General features: G+C 41.2%; 1 protein-coding gene across 2 annotated transcripts in view; it reads right to left on the bottom strand.

Moving 5' to 3' along the window:
- Positions 1 to 1560: 1560 nt before the first annotated feature.
- LOC144085564 (plexin-A1-like) overlaps positions 1561 to 17010 on the bottom strand; it is a 242470-nt gene continuing 227020 nt past the window's right edge. For both annotated transcript variants that reach the window (XM_077614962.1, XM_077614972.1), the window contains exons 26-34: positions 16466 to 16612; positions 15460 to 15619; positions 13901 to 14004; positions 13711 to 13807; positions 11359 to 11549; positions 10000 to 10169; positions 8923 to 9135; positions 6795 to 6945; positions 1561 to 3588 (exon numbers count right to left, since the gene is read on the bottom strand). In XM_077614962.1, the coding sequence (XP_077471088.1) occupies positions 3493 to 3588; positions 6795 to 6945; positions 8923 to 9135; positions 10000 to 10169; positions 11359 to 11549; positions 13711 to 13807; positions 13901 to 14004; positions 15460 to 15619; positions 16466 to 16612 (1329 nt within the window). In that variant the 3' untranslated portion in view covers positions 1561 to 3492. The remainder of the gene's footprint in view (positions 3589 to 6794; positions 6946 to 8922; positions 9136 to 9999; positions 10170 to 11358; positions 11550 to 13710; positions 13808 to 13900; positions 14005 to 15459; positions 15620 to 16465; positions 16613 to 17010) is intronic.

Genomic DNA, 17010 nt, shown 5'->3' with positions numbered 1-17010 from the left:
AAGTGTTGACGAAAATTGTTGGATGAATAACTCATCTCATTCTTTTTCTCAACCGCTTTATTCTCACTAGGGTCGCAGGGGGTGCTGGAGCCTATCCCAGCTGACTTGGGGCCATAGGCAGGGGACACCCGGAATTGGTGGCCAGCCAATCACAGGACACGAGGACAACAACAAGCAATCACTCGTAGCTAGGGGCAATTTAGAGTGTCCAATCAGCCTACCATGCATGTCTTTGGAATGTGGGAGGAAACCGGAGTACCCGAAGAAAACCCACGCAGGCCCGGGGAGAACATGCAAACTCCACACAGGTGGACCAACCTGGATTTGAACCCAGGTCTCTCGCTGTGAGGCCGAAGCGCTAAGCACTCGCGCTACCGGGCCGCCCTGGATGAATAACCGTCATATATATTCATTCATTTCTGTTATGAGAAAACATAACAACATGAGTCATCCATCTTACACACCCTGTTCAAGTTCAAGTTTTATTCACCTTTTCCTAATAACTTTAATAATCTGTGAAAATGTCATGGCCATGGAATGGGGTACCAAGTCATTCAGGCCGATATTCACACACTTGGGAGCCTGTGGAAAGGGTAAATGTGGGATGAATACACATGGAGGACGTTTTCAAACCTCTTTAGCTGTTGTTTTGTTAAAATCAATTGCCCAAAATTTGAAGATACAGTAATACCTTGACATACGAGTGTCCCGATATAGGAGAAATTTGAGATACGGGGAAAATAACGAGCACATTTTTGCCTTGAGATATGAGTTAAATTTGACATACCAGCATACGATGCGGCGGCTTGTGACCGGACGTTTGGTCGCCGGACGTTTGGTCGCCGGACGTTTGGTCGCCCGGACGTTTGGTCGCCCGGACGTTTGGTCGCCCGGACGTTTGGTCGCCCGGACGTTTGGTCGCCCGGACGTTTGGTCGCCCGGACGTTTGGTCGCCCGGACGTTTGGTCGCCCGGACGTTTGGTCGCCAGACGTTTGGTCGCCCGGGTGAATATAATTTTGAGAGCTGGTTTCAATAGTAGATATTAAACTCTCTCTCTCATGAATATAATTTTGAGAGCTGGTTTAACAGTAAACTCTCTGTCATGTTGTCAAAGGTCCGGGCGACCAAACATCCGGGCGACCAAACGTCCGGCGACCAAACGTCCGGCGACCAAACGTCCGGGCGACCAAACGTCCGGGCGACCAAACGTCCGGCGACCAAACGTCCGGGCGACCAAACGTCCGGGCGACCAAACGTCCGGGCGACCAAACGTCCGGGCGACCAAACGTCCGGCGACCAAACATCCGAGTACCGTGGCGGCTAGCTGGTCCTTTTCAAGCTGCGCTGTGATATTCATGACGAGAGGGAGGGGCTTCTTTTAATGTGGATAAAGGAAAAACAGTTAGCGGAGTCTGCGAGCAAGCAGCTGAGAAAGGGGAATATTTTAGCGCTAGCCAAAACCGTCAACACGAATCGTGGCTGGTTCGCTAACTTTAAAAAATGAACTGAGGATACACTCGTTTTTGAGACACGGAGAAGCAGCTAGCTCCGACCTCGAAAGCCTCGGTGGAATACTTTAACATATTTGCCTTGGTTATAGCACAACAAGGTTACATCTATTGTTAAGTAAGCAAAGTTCATTTAAGTTAAATTTAAAGTTTATGTTATGTTACTTAGTGTCATAAAAATGTAGCGAACAGTGCGTTTCAGGTCTCTCCCCTCCGACGTTAGCCGCTAACGTCCGTCTCAAAATTAAGAACTCCGTACAATACTGTACACAATGACATATCTACAAGCATCGGACGTAGTTTGCATTTTTATGCATTTTTTTGCGTTAATCAGTGCAGAATTAAGTGAAAAGAAAAAGCAAGTTATGACAATCGATATAAAGCGTGAAATTATAGAAAAACATCAAAGTGGCTCGCCAACGTAAGATTAAAACTGATTTTTAACTGTTTATAGTGATTTAAGTTCATTTAAGTTAAATTCAAAGTTTATGTTATGATACGTAGCATCACAAAAGTGTAGCGAACCGAACGTGTCGCCGCACACATTGTCGTTAGCCGTTAGCCGCTACGTCTGTCTCGAAGGTAAGAACTTCATACAGTACTGTACATAATATTGTCTTATTTTATTGCAGATCATAACCACTATTTATTTATTTGTTACTTTGTGAGCGTAGGGGGTGAATTAGAACAATTAAAAACATGTTTCCATTGTAATATCAGATTTTTGTGTTTTGGTCAGAGTGGGAACGAATTAATTTGTATTTAGTTATTTTAAATGGGGAAAAAAAGTTGATTTGTGATTGTAAATTGACATACGAGCTCGGTCCCGGAACGCATTATGCTTGTATATCAAGGTATTACTGTATTGTATACAGTATGTCATACAGGATGCAGAAAATCTGGGATATCTGTTCTGAAATGGCTATTTTGGTTCTATTTGTATATGATTTCAATTATTCTAAGTTGGGCCTAAAATATGGATCGTCTTATAAGATCTAAGAAGTTTCTGCCATTCATATATCTATTTTTCCATGTACCTATTTTTATGTCCCACAAATGATGACAACATTTCATTATACTCTTATCTAAAGAAAACAAGTCTCTGCACTAAACAACATTCAAAGTAAAACATGGCACATTACGACGTTTCCTTGGTAGTTTTTTTTTTCACATTTTCTACTTTGAAATATCAAATCCTGTCAAAGCTATCATTTGTACATAAAATGCAAAACGTTTCTGTCAACTCAAACAACAAGGTGTATATTTATATAGCTATAAATGTGTTCATATATCCTTTTGCTCTTTTTTCTTTTCGCTTTGTTGTGCAAATTCAGCAGAAAGACGAGTGGCACCGCACTAAAAGAGAGGAGGCAGTTTGGTGGTGATGGAATCAAACGTGTCAACCAACCAAAAGCAAGATTTTTAAACGGAGAAATCAAACATAATGACTCCTTGTTTTCAGGTATGGAGTTTTTTGTGTGTGTGTGGGTGTGTGTGTGTGTATGTTTTTCTTTTTAAATCAGTGCCAGAGGAAAAAAAAATCCCAGTTCTTCCTCCTCAGTATCCACCCTGATGAAGAGTCAGACTGGGAAAGGGGAATCCCTAAATTGGGACCATAACAGCCAAGACAAACAGACTTTAAGACAGTTTTTTTTGACAGTTTGTCTTCTCACAGCTTAAGTCTGTTGAATTTGCAACTCTGTTCTGGTCCTGATTTTGTCCATAAACATCAACCACCAAGCTCTTCTGGACTGGACTCAACACGGTTGAGGACTCAATTTGGTTGTTCCAGGCTTGGTTAATAGCTCAGTTAAAAAAAAAATCCATCATTTGCCGTCTCTTCGTTGACCTTGTAGTTCTCTTGGCTTGTCATTTGCTGTCCAAAAACGTCCACAAAGTCAGATTTCACATGTCAGGGAGCGCAACGGCGTCCATGAAAAGGCTTCTTGCCTGGCCATTCCAGACAAGCGAGGAGTTCGGTCCTCAGCTAGCTAACGACATGGTGTCGATGACCTGCTCCAGCTTTCCACGTAGCCTCTGTCTTCGCGACTGCTCGTCTTTCTGTAACGCTGATAGGATCTGCAACAAAAGAAGATTTGAACCACTTTGCTGCATTCCTACCCAGAAATCATAAGATTATAGAGACGGATACTTGCTTTTTACCCTTTTACCCCCGTTTGAGACATCTTTTCCCATCAGACAAAAACGCCACTTCACCAGAAAAATATCCAAATACAGTGGTACCTCGACATACGAGCAATTTGAGATACAAGTAAAATTTCGAGCAAATATTTATCTTGAGATACGAGACACATTTTGATATACGAGCAGGCAGCGGACGCCAGAGGCTGCTCATAAGAACATCATGGCCACTGTCTTTCCCGTCGCAACTCCCTCTTTGTAATGTCTCTACGAGCACTGGGCGGAGCCTTGCATTTTTTAAGTGTTTATTATTTCCCGTTAGTCAGTGCGAATGGCGAGGCGATCGCTAATACGAGAGGAGTATATACTACTTCTTGTTGGCAAGTGGTCGTGTGTTATCCTATTGTGAGGACATTTGTGTGCATCATTTTGGGAATATTTTGAAGGGAAGACAAAAGCAAACAAACCCTCGATAGGTTGCGTCTGAAAGTCAGGGTGGAGGCGGGGCAAATAGAGCCAAGAAAGGTATCAAAATGTCAAACAAAATTAGAATTAAGTTTAGTGTAAGGTTAGATTAAACTTATTTTTGAGTGTGTCCGCATCATAATTCAAGTTCATTTAAATTTGTTTATGTTATGTTATGGGCGCATTGCCGTGCAAAAAGTCCCACCCCCTCTCCGTCCCTCTGCGGAATCTGCCTAATTTTAATATTATTAACCACATTTTATTAGTATTAAACCACTAGTTATTTGCTACTTTGTTAATAGATGACGAATTAGAACAAATAAAAATATTTTTCCAATCCAATATCCTGTTTTGGGTGTTTTTTCAGAGGGTTGGAACCAATTAATTTGTTTTTAGTTCATTTCTATGGGGAACAATCATTTGAGTTACGAGAAAATCGACATACGAGCTCTGTCCTGGAACGCATTAAGCTCGTATCTCGAGGTACCACTGTATATGGAATGTTCTTCCCCCAGACAACAGCAAAGACATAAGCTACCTAATGCTAATTTGGGCTTAATGCCCATGATTACATTTAAAACTGATTACAAGTTAAAATGCAATGAAAGAGGGAGATTCGGGGGTGAGAGGCTCGGCATTTATCTTCACGGTATTGTGTGGACATGCACTTATACGCATCTTTACTGGGGATTTTACAGCTACCTTCTTCTTGATAATAGACCATAATGAAGGGGATCAAATGGTTTGAATGGAGCCAGCTGCAAGCAACGACTATAATACAGCTTTAATAGAAGGATGGAGAGGAAGGAAGGAAGGAAATGAAGAGGAGGCTGCAACTTCTCATCTTTCATCATTTTACGTGATAAAGTGGGGGAAATCAAAGGTTGATGAGAATATATATAAATAGCCGTCCGTCACGAGTCACGAGAGGCGAGTAAAAGTTGAGGGCTTAAGCTGGAAAGGAAATAACGACAGCGTGAAAATAAGAAGAGGACGTGAGAGAGTGACGCCGTATACGGGATATATTGTAAAATGTAACCTTCGCGCTTTCAATATTACCCTTTTAACATTATAAATGGGGTAGATGAAGCTCGGCGGGTTTAACAGTCATTGGAAGAAGAGCGTCAAGGCTGAAGTCATGAAGACCGTTTGCCCTTGCGCTTTATTGGAGGCGGCTTTAATTCGGGTATGGATATATATAGTGGAACATCACCTCCAATGTTCCCTCTAAGCTAAGTGTGTATATTGGGTATTTATGTTTTGATAAAGTTAATTACCGTATTTTCACGACTATAAGGCGCACATAAAAGTCTGAAATTTTCTCCAAAATAGACAGGGCACCTTCTAATCCAGTGCGCTTTATATATGGACCAATACTAAAATTGTTATCACGTTAAAATAAAATAAATCAGTCGATAGGGTACACCTTTTTCATTTGAGGGTGCCACTTTAGTATCTTTTGCTTCCCCTATGTTGTCCCGTAGTCCCGATTTTCTGTTGACTTTGTTGTTAATAAATTATCATGTAATGTTAATTGCCTTGCGTGTCTGTCTCCTCATTGGCTGGGTTTTTCTGCTGTGGTAGTTGCGACTCCCTAGTACATCTTACCACCAGGGGGAGTCGTAACAATATAGCTAACGGTTCGGTGGAACTGCTGCAAAACCCTTTATCATGGCGAAATGAGCCCAAGTCCAAAACGCAGGTGTCAAAGTGGCGGCCCGGGGGCCAAATCTGGCCCGCCGCATCATTTTGTGCGGCCCGAGAAAGTAAATCATGAGTGCCGACTTTCTGTTTTGGGATCAAATTCAAATGGTTATAGATTTACATTACATTTCCTTATTTTCCCCTTTTAAAATCAATCATTACAATATTTTCAATCCAATTTTATTTATTTTCTGTTTTTAGTTCAAAGCACATTTTGTTAGATCTAAAAATAAATATATATTCCGTTTTCCACTTTAATATTGAACATAATTAAAAAATATATTTTGTTTCCATTTGAAATGAAAAACATGATTAAAAGAAATTTTCCATTGCTATGAAAAAAAGAGCTCAAATAAACATTGCTTTAGATCTATAAAAATGGACTATTTAGGGCTTTTGATCCAGTTCTTTTAATCCAATTTAAAAAAAAAATCTAAATATATCTAAAATGGTCCGGTGGGAGTTGACATTAATGCGGCCCGCGAACGAACCCGAGTTTGACACCCCTGGTCTAAAAGCAATGCGGTTTTTTTAGATGGAATGCCTGTCAGAGTATGTGAAAAGGGAAAAATAGGTGGTAAAATTGGGGGTGAAAGGTCTCCGCTGCAAAACACGTAGCAAAGCTAAAGTTCTAAGCGAGTTCCCATGGAAAAAATATTTCACGTAAATAGAAAGTCGACTATCTACTAGTGATACAGAAAAGTGATTTGAATGAGATGTGAGAAGGAAAGACTTGAAAAATAAGAGTTTTGCATATTCTAGTGACATTTATTAAGATGTTTTATTCAGATTATTAATCATTGCGTTGTATTATGACTAGATCATATATGGGTAGTAGACATGCACCTGCTTATGGCAGGTGTAATACTGGTGTGTGCCTATAGCGGGCATTTATGATGTTGCTCACAGTGGTCCTCAGTGTGCTCAGTGCTTGAGGTATGGCCAGACATAAAAAAATTAAAAACATTGCTCACCTCGTCTTTGTATTTGATGATGTAAGAGTAGATCTCGTGTAGTGCAGACATGCTGTTGAACTGGCTGAGATGCAGGCGGGACTGCTCTGCTAGGTAGGCACTCATGTCCTGATCGCTGATCGCCGGCATTCGGGATATGTCGGCGTAATATCTACAAGATGGAATCGGCGCCGACTCGTTATTGTCATCCGTATTAATATTGCTCGACAGATAAGGCGGCGAGGAAATCAAAATAAAATGTCACACGCGACTCAAAGAGTGAAATGCAAACCATTTTTTTCGGTGAGGCGGCAGCTTGAGAGGGATAGCCAAATAAAAACATTCATTTACAGACGTACATTATTCATCTAGTTCAGGCAAAGGTTAGTTGCGGTCTGTTAAAAAGAAATGGAGATGAAATTGGAGAAGTAAAGAGATTGAGAATGAAAACTTTACGTGGCAATTTTGGTCTTGTTTGTTTTTGTGTGAAGGATATACAACACTTTAATTTATGATACGAAAAACGTATAACTTGCCAGGTATGAAAACTGATAAGTTAACAAATGCCTAATTAGCATGTTGTTCTTCTTTTTACTCTTTACTATAATGTTTGTTTGTTCTTGTTCTCTGATTAAAAAAATAAAAGATAATTTAAAAAACTAGTTTAGCCTAGCATGCTAACTAGCTATGTGTAGATTGACCGAGTTGTATTAAAAGAATTCAAGCACCTGACAGGTATGAAAACTGATAAGTTAACCAATGAGCATGTTGTTCTCCTTTTTACTCTTTTACGTTTGTTTGTTCTTGGTCTCTGATAAAAAAAATATAGTTTAGCCTAGCGTGCTAACTAGCTATGTTTAGATTGACCGAGTTGCATTAAAAGAATTCTGATATTTTTTTAAAGCTGGTTTAGCCTGGCATGCTAACTGGCTATGTTTAGATTGACCGAGTTGCATTAAAATAATTCTGAGATTTTTTTTTAAAGCTAGTTTAGCCTAGCATGCTAACTGGCTATGTTTAGATTGACCAAGTTGCATTAAAATAATTCTGATATATTTAAAAAAAAAAAGCTAGTTTAGCCTAGCATGCTAACTGGCTATGTTTAGATTGACCAAGTTGCATTAAAAGAATTCTGAGAATTTCTCTTAAAAAAAAGCTAGTTTAGCCTAGCATGCTAACTGGCTATGTTTAGATTGACCGAGTTGCATTGAAACATTGCGGATAATTTTTCTTTAAAAAAAAAAAAAAAGTTTAGCCTAGCATGCTAACTGGCTAAGTTTAGATTGACCGAGTTGCATTAAAATAATTCTGAGAATTTTTCTTTTTTAAAAAAAAAAGCTAGTTTAGCCTAGCATGCTAGCTAGCTATGTTTAGATTGACCGAGTTGCATTAAAATGATTCTGATAAAAAAAAAATTAAAAAGCTAGTTTAGCCTAGCATGCTAACTGGCTATGTTTAGATTGACCAAGTTGCATTAAAAGAATTCTGACATTTAAAAAAAAAAAAGCTAGTTTAGCCTAGCATGCTAACTGGCTATGTTCAGATTGACCGACTTGCATTAAAAGAATTCAAGCACCTACTCAATACTTCACACTAGCACGCCTGGAGTTAAGGAGGAAGTAGCCTTGAAAAGCTACTTAGAGATTAATAGACTCAGCCACGAAAGGCAACTACAGCAAGCATCAGTGGCGCATAACTTATCTGCTGCTCAGTAACATTTGGCTCTTGAATAAAAGATGAAGGGTGAACCGAGGTCTGTTTTCGGTGAGCGGTAAATAATGTCACAGTTGCAACAAATCCTCCTATCACCTGTGTCTTTTCCATCCCTACTTGATGAGCAGGATCAAAAAAATATATATCTAGGGGAATCGGCTATTTGCATATTGTATATTAATGAGCCGGGATGCCAGATCCTGATTTGAAAAGATGCAAGAAAGCAGAAAATTGTTTCGCATACATTGTAGCCGACGTCGTGGAGCTAGCTACCTGTTTGCACTTTCACAAACAACCAAGTCCAGGTCTTTGGGGAAGAGTTTTCCCTGATCTGACCGCTCGCAGACAACCTTTCGCTCGATATTTAATCTGTTTTTTTCACTTTCGTATTGCAGCTTTGGAATTGAACTTTGGCTGAATGCGAGTGAAGATTTACCTCTCCACCCAATTCTTGTAGTTGGGGATGTCCTTAGCGTACAGAAGCTTGTTGGATGGCGAATCTTTGCCCAGTTTGTGTTCAGACGTTGAACAGGAATCCATGAAAGTCTGGGCGACCACCGACAGACAGGCATCCGTGATGCTGTTCTTTTGGATATCGAATACAAATTGAGGATTCTTGATCACATTCACCCAGAAGCGTAGAGGAAGGCTGTAGAAAGTCGGAGAAAAAAAATACGTTGATGAAGACACTGTTTTTTTTATAATTACCGTATTTTAATTTTATTTGGAAACTCTAAATTGCCCCTAACTACGAGTGATTGGTTGTTAGTCTCATTGTAGCCTGCAATTGGCTGGCCACCAATTCAGGGTGTCCCCTGCCTATGGCCCCAAGTCATCTGGGATAGGCTCCAGCACCCCCCGTGACCCTAGTGAGGATAAAGCGGTTCAGAAAATGAGATGAGATAACCCCCTCTCATGAATTTTAACTACTACATCTACTACTTTCTGATAATAAGATGCTTTTTTCCCTCTCTGTGGTTCGCGGGGGGTGCTGGAGCCTATCCCTGCCGATTACGGGCACAAGGGTGTTCATGTGTTTTTTGTCATCAATTATATAAATATTTTTTTAAAGTCATGTTGACAGTTACAACTCAAGCCAATATAGCAAGCTGTAAAGAGTCGGGTGGGGGTGCTGGAGCTTATCCCAAGTAACTACGGGCACCAGGCGGGGGACACCCTGAATCGGTGGCCAGCCAATCACAGGGTGTAATAAGATAAACAACGTACACAAAAAAGGCAAATGCCATACAATGATGCATTCATGCATTTTATAATCAGATGCGCCTTGTGTATGGAAATAAACTGTCATTTAAGAATGATTTAGAAAAAAATATTGCATAATGGCTAAAAAAATTTGCAATTGCGAATATTGCTCATATTTACACAGGTTGGACATGAGCAGAAAATTGTTCGTTTTGTATACCATATTTTTTTACTTATGGTACGATATAAACATAGGTCAAGAAAACAACAACAACAACAAAAGACAGGGGTACAAGAAGTTCATGTTTACCAGTTGCTTTTCCAGGTGTGCCGTACATCATAATCTGTGATGTTGTGTTTGTCTGCTTGCTCATCAAGGAAGTCAAACATGTACTTAATAGCCAGCGGCAAGGCGCTGCCTCTGTGGGCTGTGCTGAATATGGTCTCAAAGAGGTCGTCTACAAACTTCTGTAATGTGCCCTGAATAGGAAAAAATGTTTGATTAGGTATACCACACACTTTTGCACGGCAACACGCTCGTAACATAACATAAACTAATTTAAATGAACTTGGATTACGATACAGACACACTCAAAAATAAGTTTAATCTAACCTTACACTTAACTTAATTCTAATTTTGTTTTAAATTTTGATACCTTTCTTCTCCCGGGTTGGCTCCATTAGCCCCGCCTCCACCCTGACTTTCAGATGCAACCTATCGAGGGTTGCTTTTGCATTCCCTTCAAAATATTCCGAAATAGATGCACACAAATGTCCTCACAATAGGATAACGCACGACCACTTAGCAACGAGAAGTAGTATATACTCCTCTCGTATTAGCGATCGCTCCGCCATTCGCACTGACTAACGGGGGGAAAAACACTGAAAAAATGCAAGGCTCCGCCCAGTACTCGTAGAGACATTACACGAGGGAGTTGCGACCAGAAAGACAGTGGCCATGATGTTCTTATGAGCTGTATGCTCGTATATCAAAATTTGTCTCGTATCTCAAGATAAATATCTCCTCAAAATTTTACTTGTATCTCAAATTGCTCGTATGTCGGTGCCACTGTAGACTCATACCTCTACTTACAAATGCATCTACGTCAATGTTCCCTCTAATTTTTTGTTTGTCTGGGCAGAAAGACAACCTCCCTGAGCACACTGAGTACCGGTGTGAGCGACATCATCATTGCTCGCTATGGGCACACACCAGTATACCACCTGCCATAAGCAGGTGCATGTCTACTACACATAAATAATTTAGTAATAATAAAATGTAATGATTAATATCTATGAATGGGCAGCCCGGCGGATGAGTGGTTCGCGCGTCGTCCTCACAGCTTAAAAAAAATGGGATTTTATTTTGTGCGCTCCATATGATTTGCTGTGCGCAGAGAAGACGAGAGTAGTGCGCAATTGCGCACGCGCGCAGCTTAGAGGGAACATTGATCTACATACGAATTTTTCTGGTTAAAAAACCCTTTGATATGATAATGACCATCCCAACATACAAAAAACAAGATCCAAGTTATGAAATCCTCAGAAACGTAAATGTATTTTCTCTATCTGTTAATTTATTTTGAAATTGTCCCGCTAACATTGCCGTATATGTGAGAAAATACAGTAGATGAAAAACTAAAACCCTATTCGGCTCGCCGGCTCTTACTTTTGTAGCTAAGAGCCTGGTCAAGTAGATCTCAGACACCATCTTACTGCCCCGGTCGCCCTCCCTCTGGTCCGAATGGTCGTGGTTCTTCACCAAATGCCACAATTTAGTTCCACTCTCCAGGTCAGGGGTGATCATGGGTGTTCGTGATCGAAGGCTGTCTGGACTGCTCGCTGTTCTCAGCATGCTTTCTACAACCACAAATGAAAGAAGAAAGCAAATTATGGACTCTTCATTCATTCTGCTTCATTCTTCCACTTCCCACAATATGCATAAAGGCTTGAAAGAAATAAGACGTCTATTCCCTGATGGGTAACTTGAACTCCTCCCAAAAAGCATAGTGGTTTCGTTTCATCTTTTTATAGTATGGCACTCTCCCTTTTTTCTGGTTGCCTGTCCTCTGTGTGTTTTATTATTCATGGCGAGGGTGTCAAAGTTGATTAGCGCCAAGCTAGGAGATGCGTATCTGCGACGGTTCGGCGTAGGAAGACGGCGAGGGAGACGGAAATGGAGAGGTGAGGCGCGCGGGGTTGGTCTGAGTTCGGGTAAAACATGGGGATAGATGAATGGGAATGCTGGAGATAGGCGAGAAATGCGTGTTAGAGAGGCGGGGGAGTGGAATTGAGAGTAATGGGAGGGCACAGGCTCAAAAAGAGATAGATGCTCGCTGGAGTGGTGTCTGTTGTTTTTTTTTCTGTTAGGAGGTCGCCAGAGGCTTTAATTCCAAACCCATCACGGACACATTTATCCAAAGCACCCGTCATTCTTACTAGCGGCCTATTGTTTAATAAATGGCCGTATCGGTCGCATTTTCTCGCGTATTAGCCGCCTCCGCGTATAAGCCGTACCCTTAAAATTGCCTTATAATCGTTGAATTTTATGATTTCCCTCGTATAAGCCGCTCCCTGATGAACAATTTTCACCTCAATATTCATGGTTTTAATAGGGAGTACAAATGTGTAACTTTGGAGGGGAAATCTTAAGAAAAATCATCGGATGTGGTATTTCTGAGATACTATAACAATCGAGAGGATCGTCTGCTGGAAAATAATGGAGCTCTTATTTCACATATCACAACTGCCTAAAAAATCAGCTGTTGATTTAGTATTTTGCAGCTAACAAACTAAATACATAAACCACCCAGTGTTTGTCAAAAAATAATAAAACAGTGAATAAGCCGATAAGATATACCCTAGCATGCATGTTTTGGGGGGGTGTACGTTGTCTGTCTCATTGCGCCCTGCGATTGGCTGGCCACCGATTCAGGGAGTCCCCCGCCTGGTGCCCTTAGTTACTTGGGATAAGCTCCAGCACCCCCCACCGACTATTTTCAGCTCGCTATATTGGCTTGAGTTATAACTGTCAACATGACTTTAAAAATATATATATAATTGATGACCAAAACACATGAACACCATTGTGCCCGTAATCAGCTGGGATAGGCTCCAGCACCCCCGCAACCCACAGAGAGAAAAAACAATAGCATCATATTATCTGAAAGTAGTAGTTGAAATTCATGGGAGGGGGGTTATCTCATGTCATTTTCTGAACCAGGTTACGGGAGGGTGCTGGACAAACGAGTGATGACAGCTGCTCGTTAAGTGATGCATTGATCTTGGACACTTCAAACGTGTGTCGAAATTATATGCTAGAATTTGGCATATTTTACTATTATACTATGTGATGTGTGTTTTATTCATTCATTCATCTTCTGCATCTCTTATCCTCACTTGGGTCGCGGGGGTGCTGGAGCCAATCCCCGCTGTCCCCGGGCCAGAGGCAGGGGACACCCTGAATCGGTGGCCAGCCAATTGCAAGGCACAAGGAGACGGACAACCAATCACTCATAGCTAGGGGCAATTTAGAGTGTCCAATCACCCTACCATGCATGTTTTTGGAATGTGAGAGGAAACCGGAGTACCCGAAGGAAACCCACACAGACCCGGGGAGAAGAGGGGGTTATAGTTGAATAAATTAGCGGTCATAGCTATTTAACAATGCGTCGCATTTTTAAGGATAGCAATCGCTCCTTTAATCTGATTTTTCATTTAACACCACATTGACGGGGTGGGGGAAGGGGGTCTGTCCATCACTGCTGTCACTCATCCTCACTTCTTTGTCAGCTAGGTATTGAGGTGTCTTCTTTTATGCCTCTCATTTACAGGCTGCTTGGAAATAGCCATTAAACAGCCTTGGCCCGGGGGTGATGGCGCTGGATAAAAAGGATTGCCATTGACCGAGATGGAAAAAGAAGAATGGAGGCTATGATTGCTGCCATCATAAACAGAAACAGCCAGAGAGAGAGACTGAGAGAGAGAAAGATGGGGATCAAGTCAATAAGAAGGCAAGTACCGTATCTGCTGAGGCTCTTGGTGAAGGTGGATGAGTTAGAGATGTTATAGGCCGAGTTCTGCTTTGGCACCAGTGCGATTACGGAGCCATCTGTAACCTACACATTAAATTAACCCAGCAAAATGTTATTACTCTTGAGTGCAAACCTGCTTTGGTGCATTTTTCCGTGCCCATATTTGTGCCCCGATACCTGATAGTGAGCCAGACTGTTGAGTCTTTTCCAGTCATTATCTATTTTCGTTGTGATGTCTTCATCCTGCAGAATAATTCGGGCCATTCGACCTTGACGCCATTCTTCAGATGGAGGGGATGAAGTATTTTCGTGACAAAAATGGAAGAAAATATGGTGTTAGGATAAAGTTTCTGTTTTTTTTTTCAAGGGGGGGAAAGTATTTAACTGAAATGAGGGTCCCTGAGGTATGTTGTCAAGCAGGAGGATATGTCGGAGTAGAATTGTGGAAAGTTTAGCATTTCAAGACCAAATATGTTTCATGTCAAAGGTCATGTTCAATTGAAAGATGAGTTGTTCCATACCTGGCAACCTCGGGCAATCGCTTCCCTTATTAATAATTGCAATTCCCCTTATTAAGCAATAATAAACCTTACAAATGTAACGTGGAATATATTTACTCACATAGGGCGCACTGAAAAGTCTAAAAAAGTTCCCCAAAGTGGACAGGGTGCCTAATCAGTCGGTGCGCCTTTTGTATGGACTAAATTTAAAATTCTGTATATGTCGCTATATTTTTCTGACAGCTTGACTGTGTGGGTACATTGCTTGCTGACACGCTATATTTATATAGTGAAAACGCGGAATTGACTGACGCGCATGTGGATATCATGCTCAAAACATGACAATATTAGCAATCGACGATGACGTTTTCGTCTGCTACCAGTGACTGAAACGATACGGATTAGAGCCGAAATGAGTTTTACATAAAAACGTACTTAAAAAAATCACGTACAAAAGTTGTTATACGGCGTACACAATTTGAAATGATCAAAAAGTTGACAGGTGTGTATATTCATATACAGCATGAAGAGCAAGATTTAACCATAGAGATCCAAACTGATTCTCTGAAAGCAAGCTTCGTTAAGTAAAATTTGATTCTAGGTTCGATTCCATTTCTGTTTCTTTGTTTTATCTTCTTTGGATTTCTCATCATAACTATTCAGCAGTCTCACCAATGGCCAACTTACGTTTTTTGATCATTTCAAATTGTGTACGCCGTGTAACAACTTTTGTACAGGATTTTTTTAAGTACGCTTTTTATAAAACCGATCTCGTTTGAACCATTTCGGCTCTAATCCGGATCGTCTCGGTCACTGCTAGCAGACGAAAACGCCATCGTCGACTGCTAATGTTGTCATGCTTTAAGCACGATATGCGAACACGCATTCCCCTTTCACACTGCGCCCTTTTAACTATATAAATATAGCGCATCAGCAAGCAATGTACCCAAACAGTCAAGCTGTCAGCGTCATACAGCGACATCTACAGAATCTTGAATTTAGTGCATACAAAAGGCGGACCAACTAATTAGGCACTACGTCCACTTTGGGCCAAATTTTAGACTTTTAAGTGCACCCTATGTGAGTAAATATGCCGTGTTGAATTAGTACGGTTTATTATCACTTAATAAGGGGAATTACATTCATTAATAAGGGGAGCGATTGACTGACGTTTACAGCTATGTATTGGTCTCAACGAGAAAAAAAACTGGTGAAATACTTGCTGGTGTGCCTTACCCAAGTCCATGTCCGAAGCCTTAGGCCTGAGAGAATAGGGGCTGCCTTTATAGACAGCGTCTAGCAGCTTCTCTTTAACCTGAGTGACGGTGTCACAATTTAGACACTTAACGGTCACCTCAGAGGCGCTCTCGTTCTCTGGGTTCACGCAGTGCAATGTCTGGCAGATGAAACAAAGAAGGGGTTGGAAACTGTCACCCGGTTTAGAAAATAACAGCTTCAAGGCACCGAGGCGCCCACTGATAACCACATTGGAACACTGCTTAGAATTCATGAGGATTTTCTCAAAGTTCGGAGTGAAATAAATACATTAGTTCATTTTCTGAAACACTTATCCCCACAAGGGTCGCGGGAGGGTGCTGGAGCCTATCCCAGCTAACTACGGGAACCAAGCCGGGGCATCCTGAATTGGTGGACAGCCAATCACAGGCCACAGGGAGACAAACAACCAATCACTCGTAGCTAGGGGCAATTTAGAGCGTTCAACCAGCTAGCCTAGCATGCATATTTTTGGGTTGCGGGGGAAAACTTAATACCCGGAGACAACCCATGTAAGCCTGGGTGGGGCAATCGAACCCGCGACCCCAGAACTGTGAGGCCTGCATGCAATGGCAGGCACAAGTAAGTGATTTTTTGAAGTTTTATGCAAGATATGGTTTATTTTTTTCTTGAATTTCATTCATAGACGTGGAAATAGGTTTTATCTCTTGATCTTTTATTTTGAAATAAATGACCGTATCAGATTTATGCCTGTCAAGTCTAATTTATGCGCATATAAGCCTTACCCTTGATTCAGTCATTATTTTTTGAGCGACAAATATGGCGTATATGCAAGAAAATACGGCACTTAGTTTACAAAAACCCTAACCCTACCAAAAAGACACCGAACAGTTTTCACAATGAACAAACGGAGCTAAAAAATATTGTTCCTGCACGTCAACAGTTAATTTGTTAACTTTGGTGGTGTTGCGAGCCAAAAGGAGACAGGAACATTAAGTTAACTGACCAGCGTTTTGTAGTCAATCTGTTGCCTGATGAGCTTGTCCTCACTAAGAGAATAGCGAGCCTCTCCCGTGATGGCGTCTATCGGTCCTTTCTCCATCTGCTGCTTGATGGCACAGTGAAGCATGAAAAGAGGCTCGCCTGCACACTCCTGGTCAAAGGGAGGACACGTAGAAAGAGAAGGACTCCTGTGAGGAACCCATAAACTTGCAAAGCGATAGTCCGTAAAATAAATAAATAAAAATAGTGAAAGGAAGCAACCTTGGCCTTTGACATTGTTGACGTCACAAAGAAATAAACATCTTAGTCACCGCATTTTCCGGACTATAAGTCACACTTTATTGTTAACTTGGCTGAGCCTGCGACTAATTATTAAGTGTGACTTTTTTTTCTCTCTCTCTGACCACTGACACACTGGTAGGTAGCTTTTTAGGGTATAGCGTGTAGCGCTTCCGCAGATCCTTCCTCCCATCAGCTGTCAGGCTCTTTAACAAAACAAATGGCTGAGTGTTAAGACCTACCGTATGTATATCTGTGTATGTATGCATA

This window comes from Stigmatopora argus, chromosome 1 (assembly GCF_051989625.1).
Source record: "Stigmatopora argus isolate UIUO_Sarg chromosome 1, RoL_Sarg_1.0, whole genome shotgun sequence".
Classification (NCBI taxonomy): Eukaryota; Metazoa; Chordata; class Actinopteri; order Syngnathiformes; family Syngnathidae; genus Stigmatopora; species Stigmatopora argus.
Note: the sequence above shows the minus strand (reverse complement) of the source record. Positions and strands in the feature narration are given on the sequence as shown.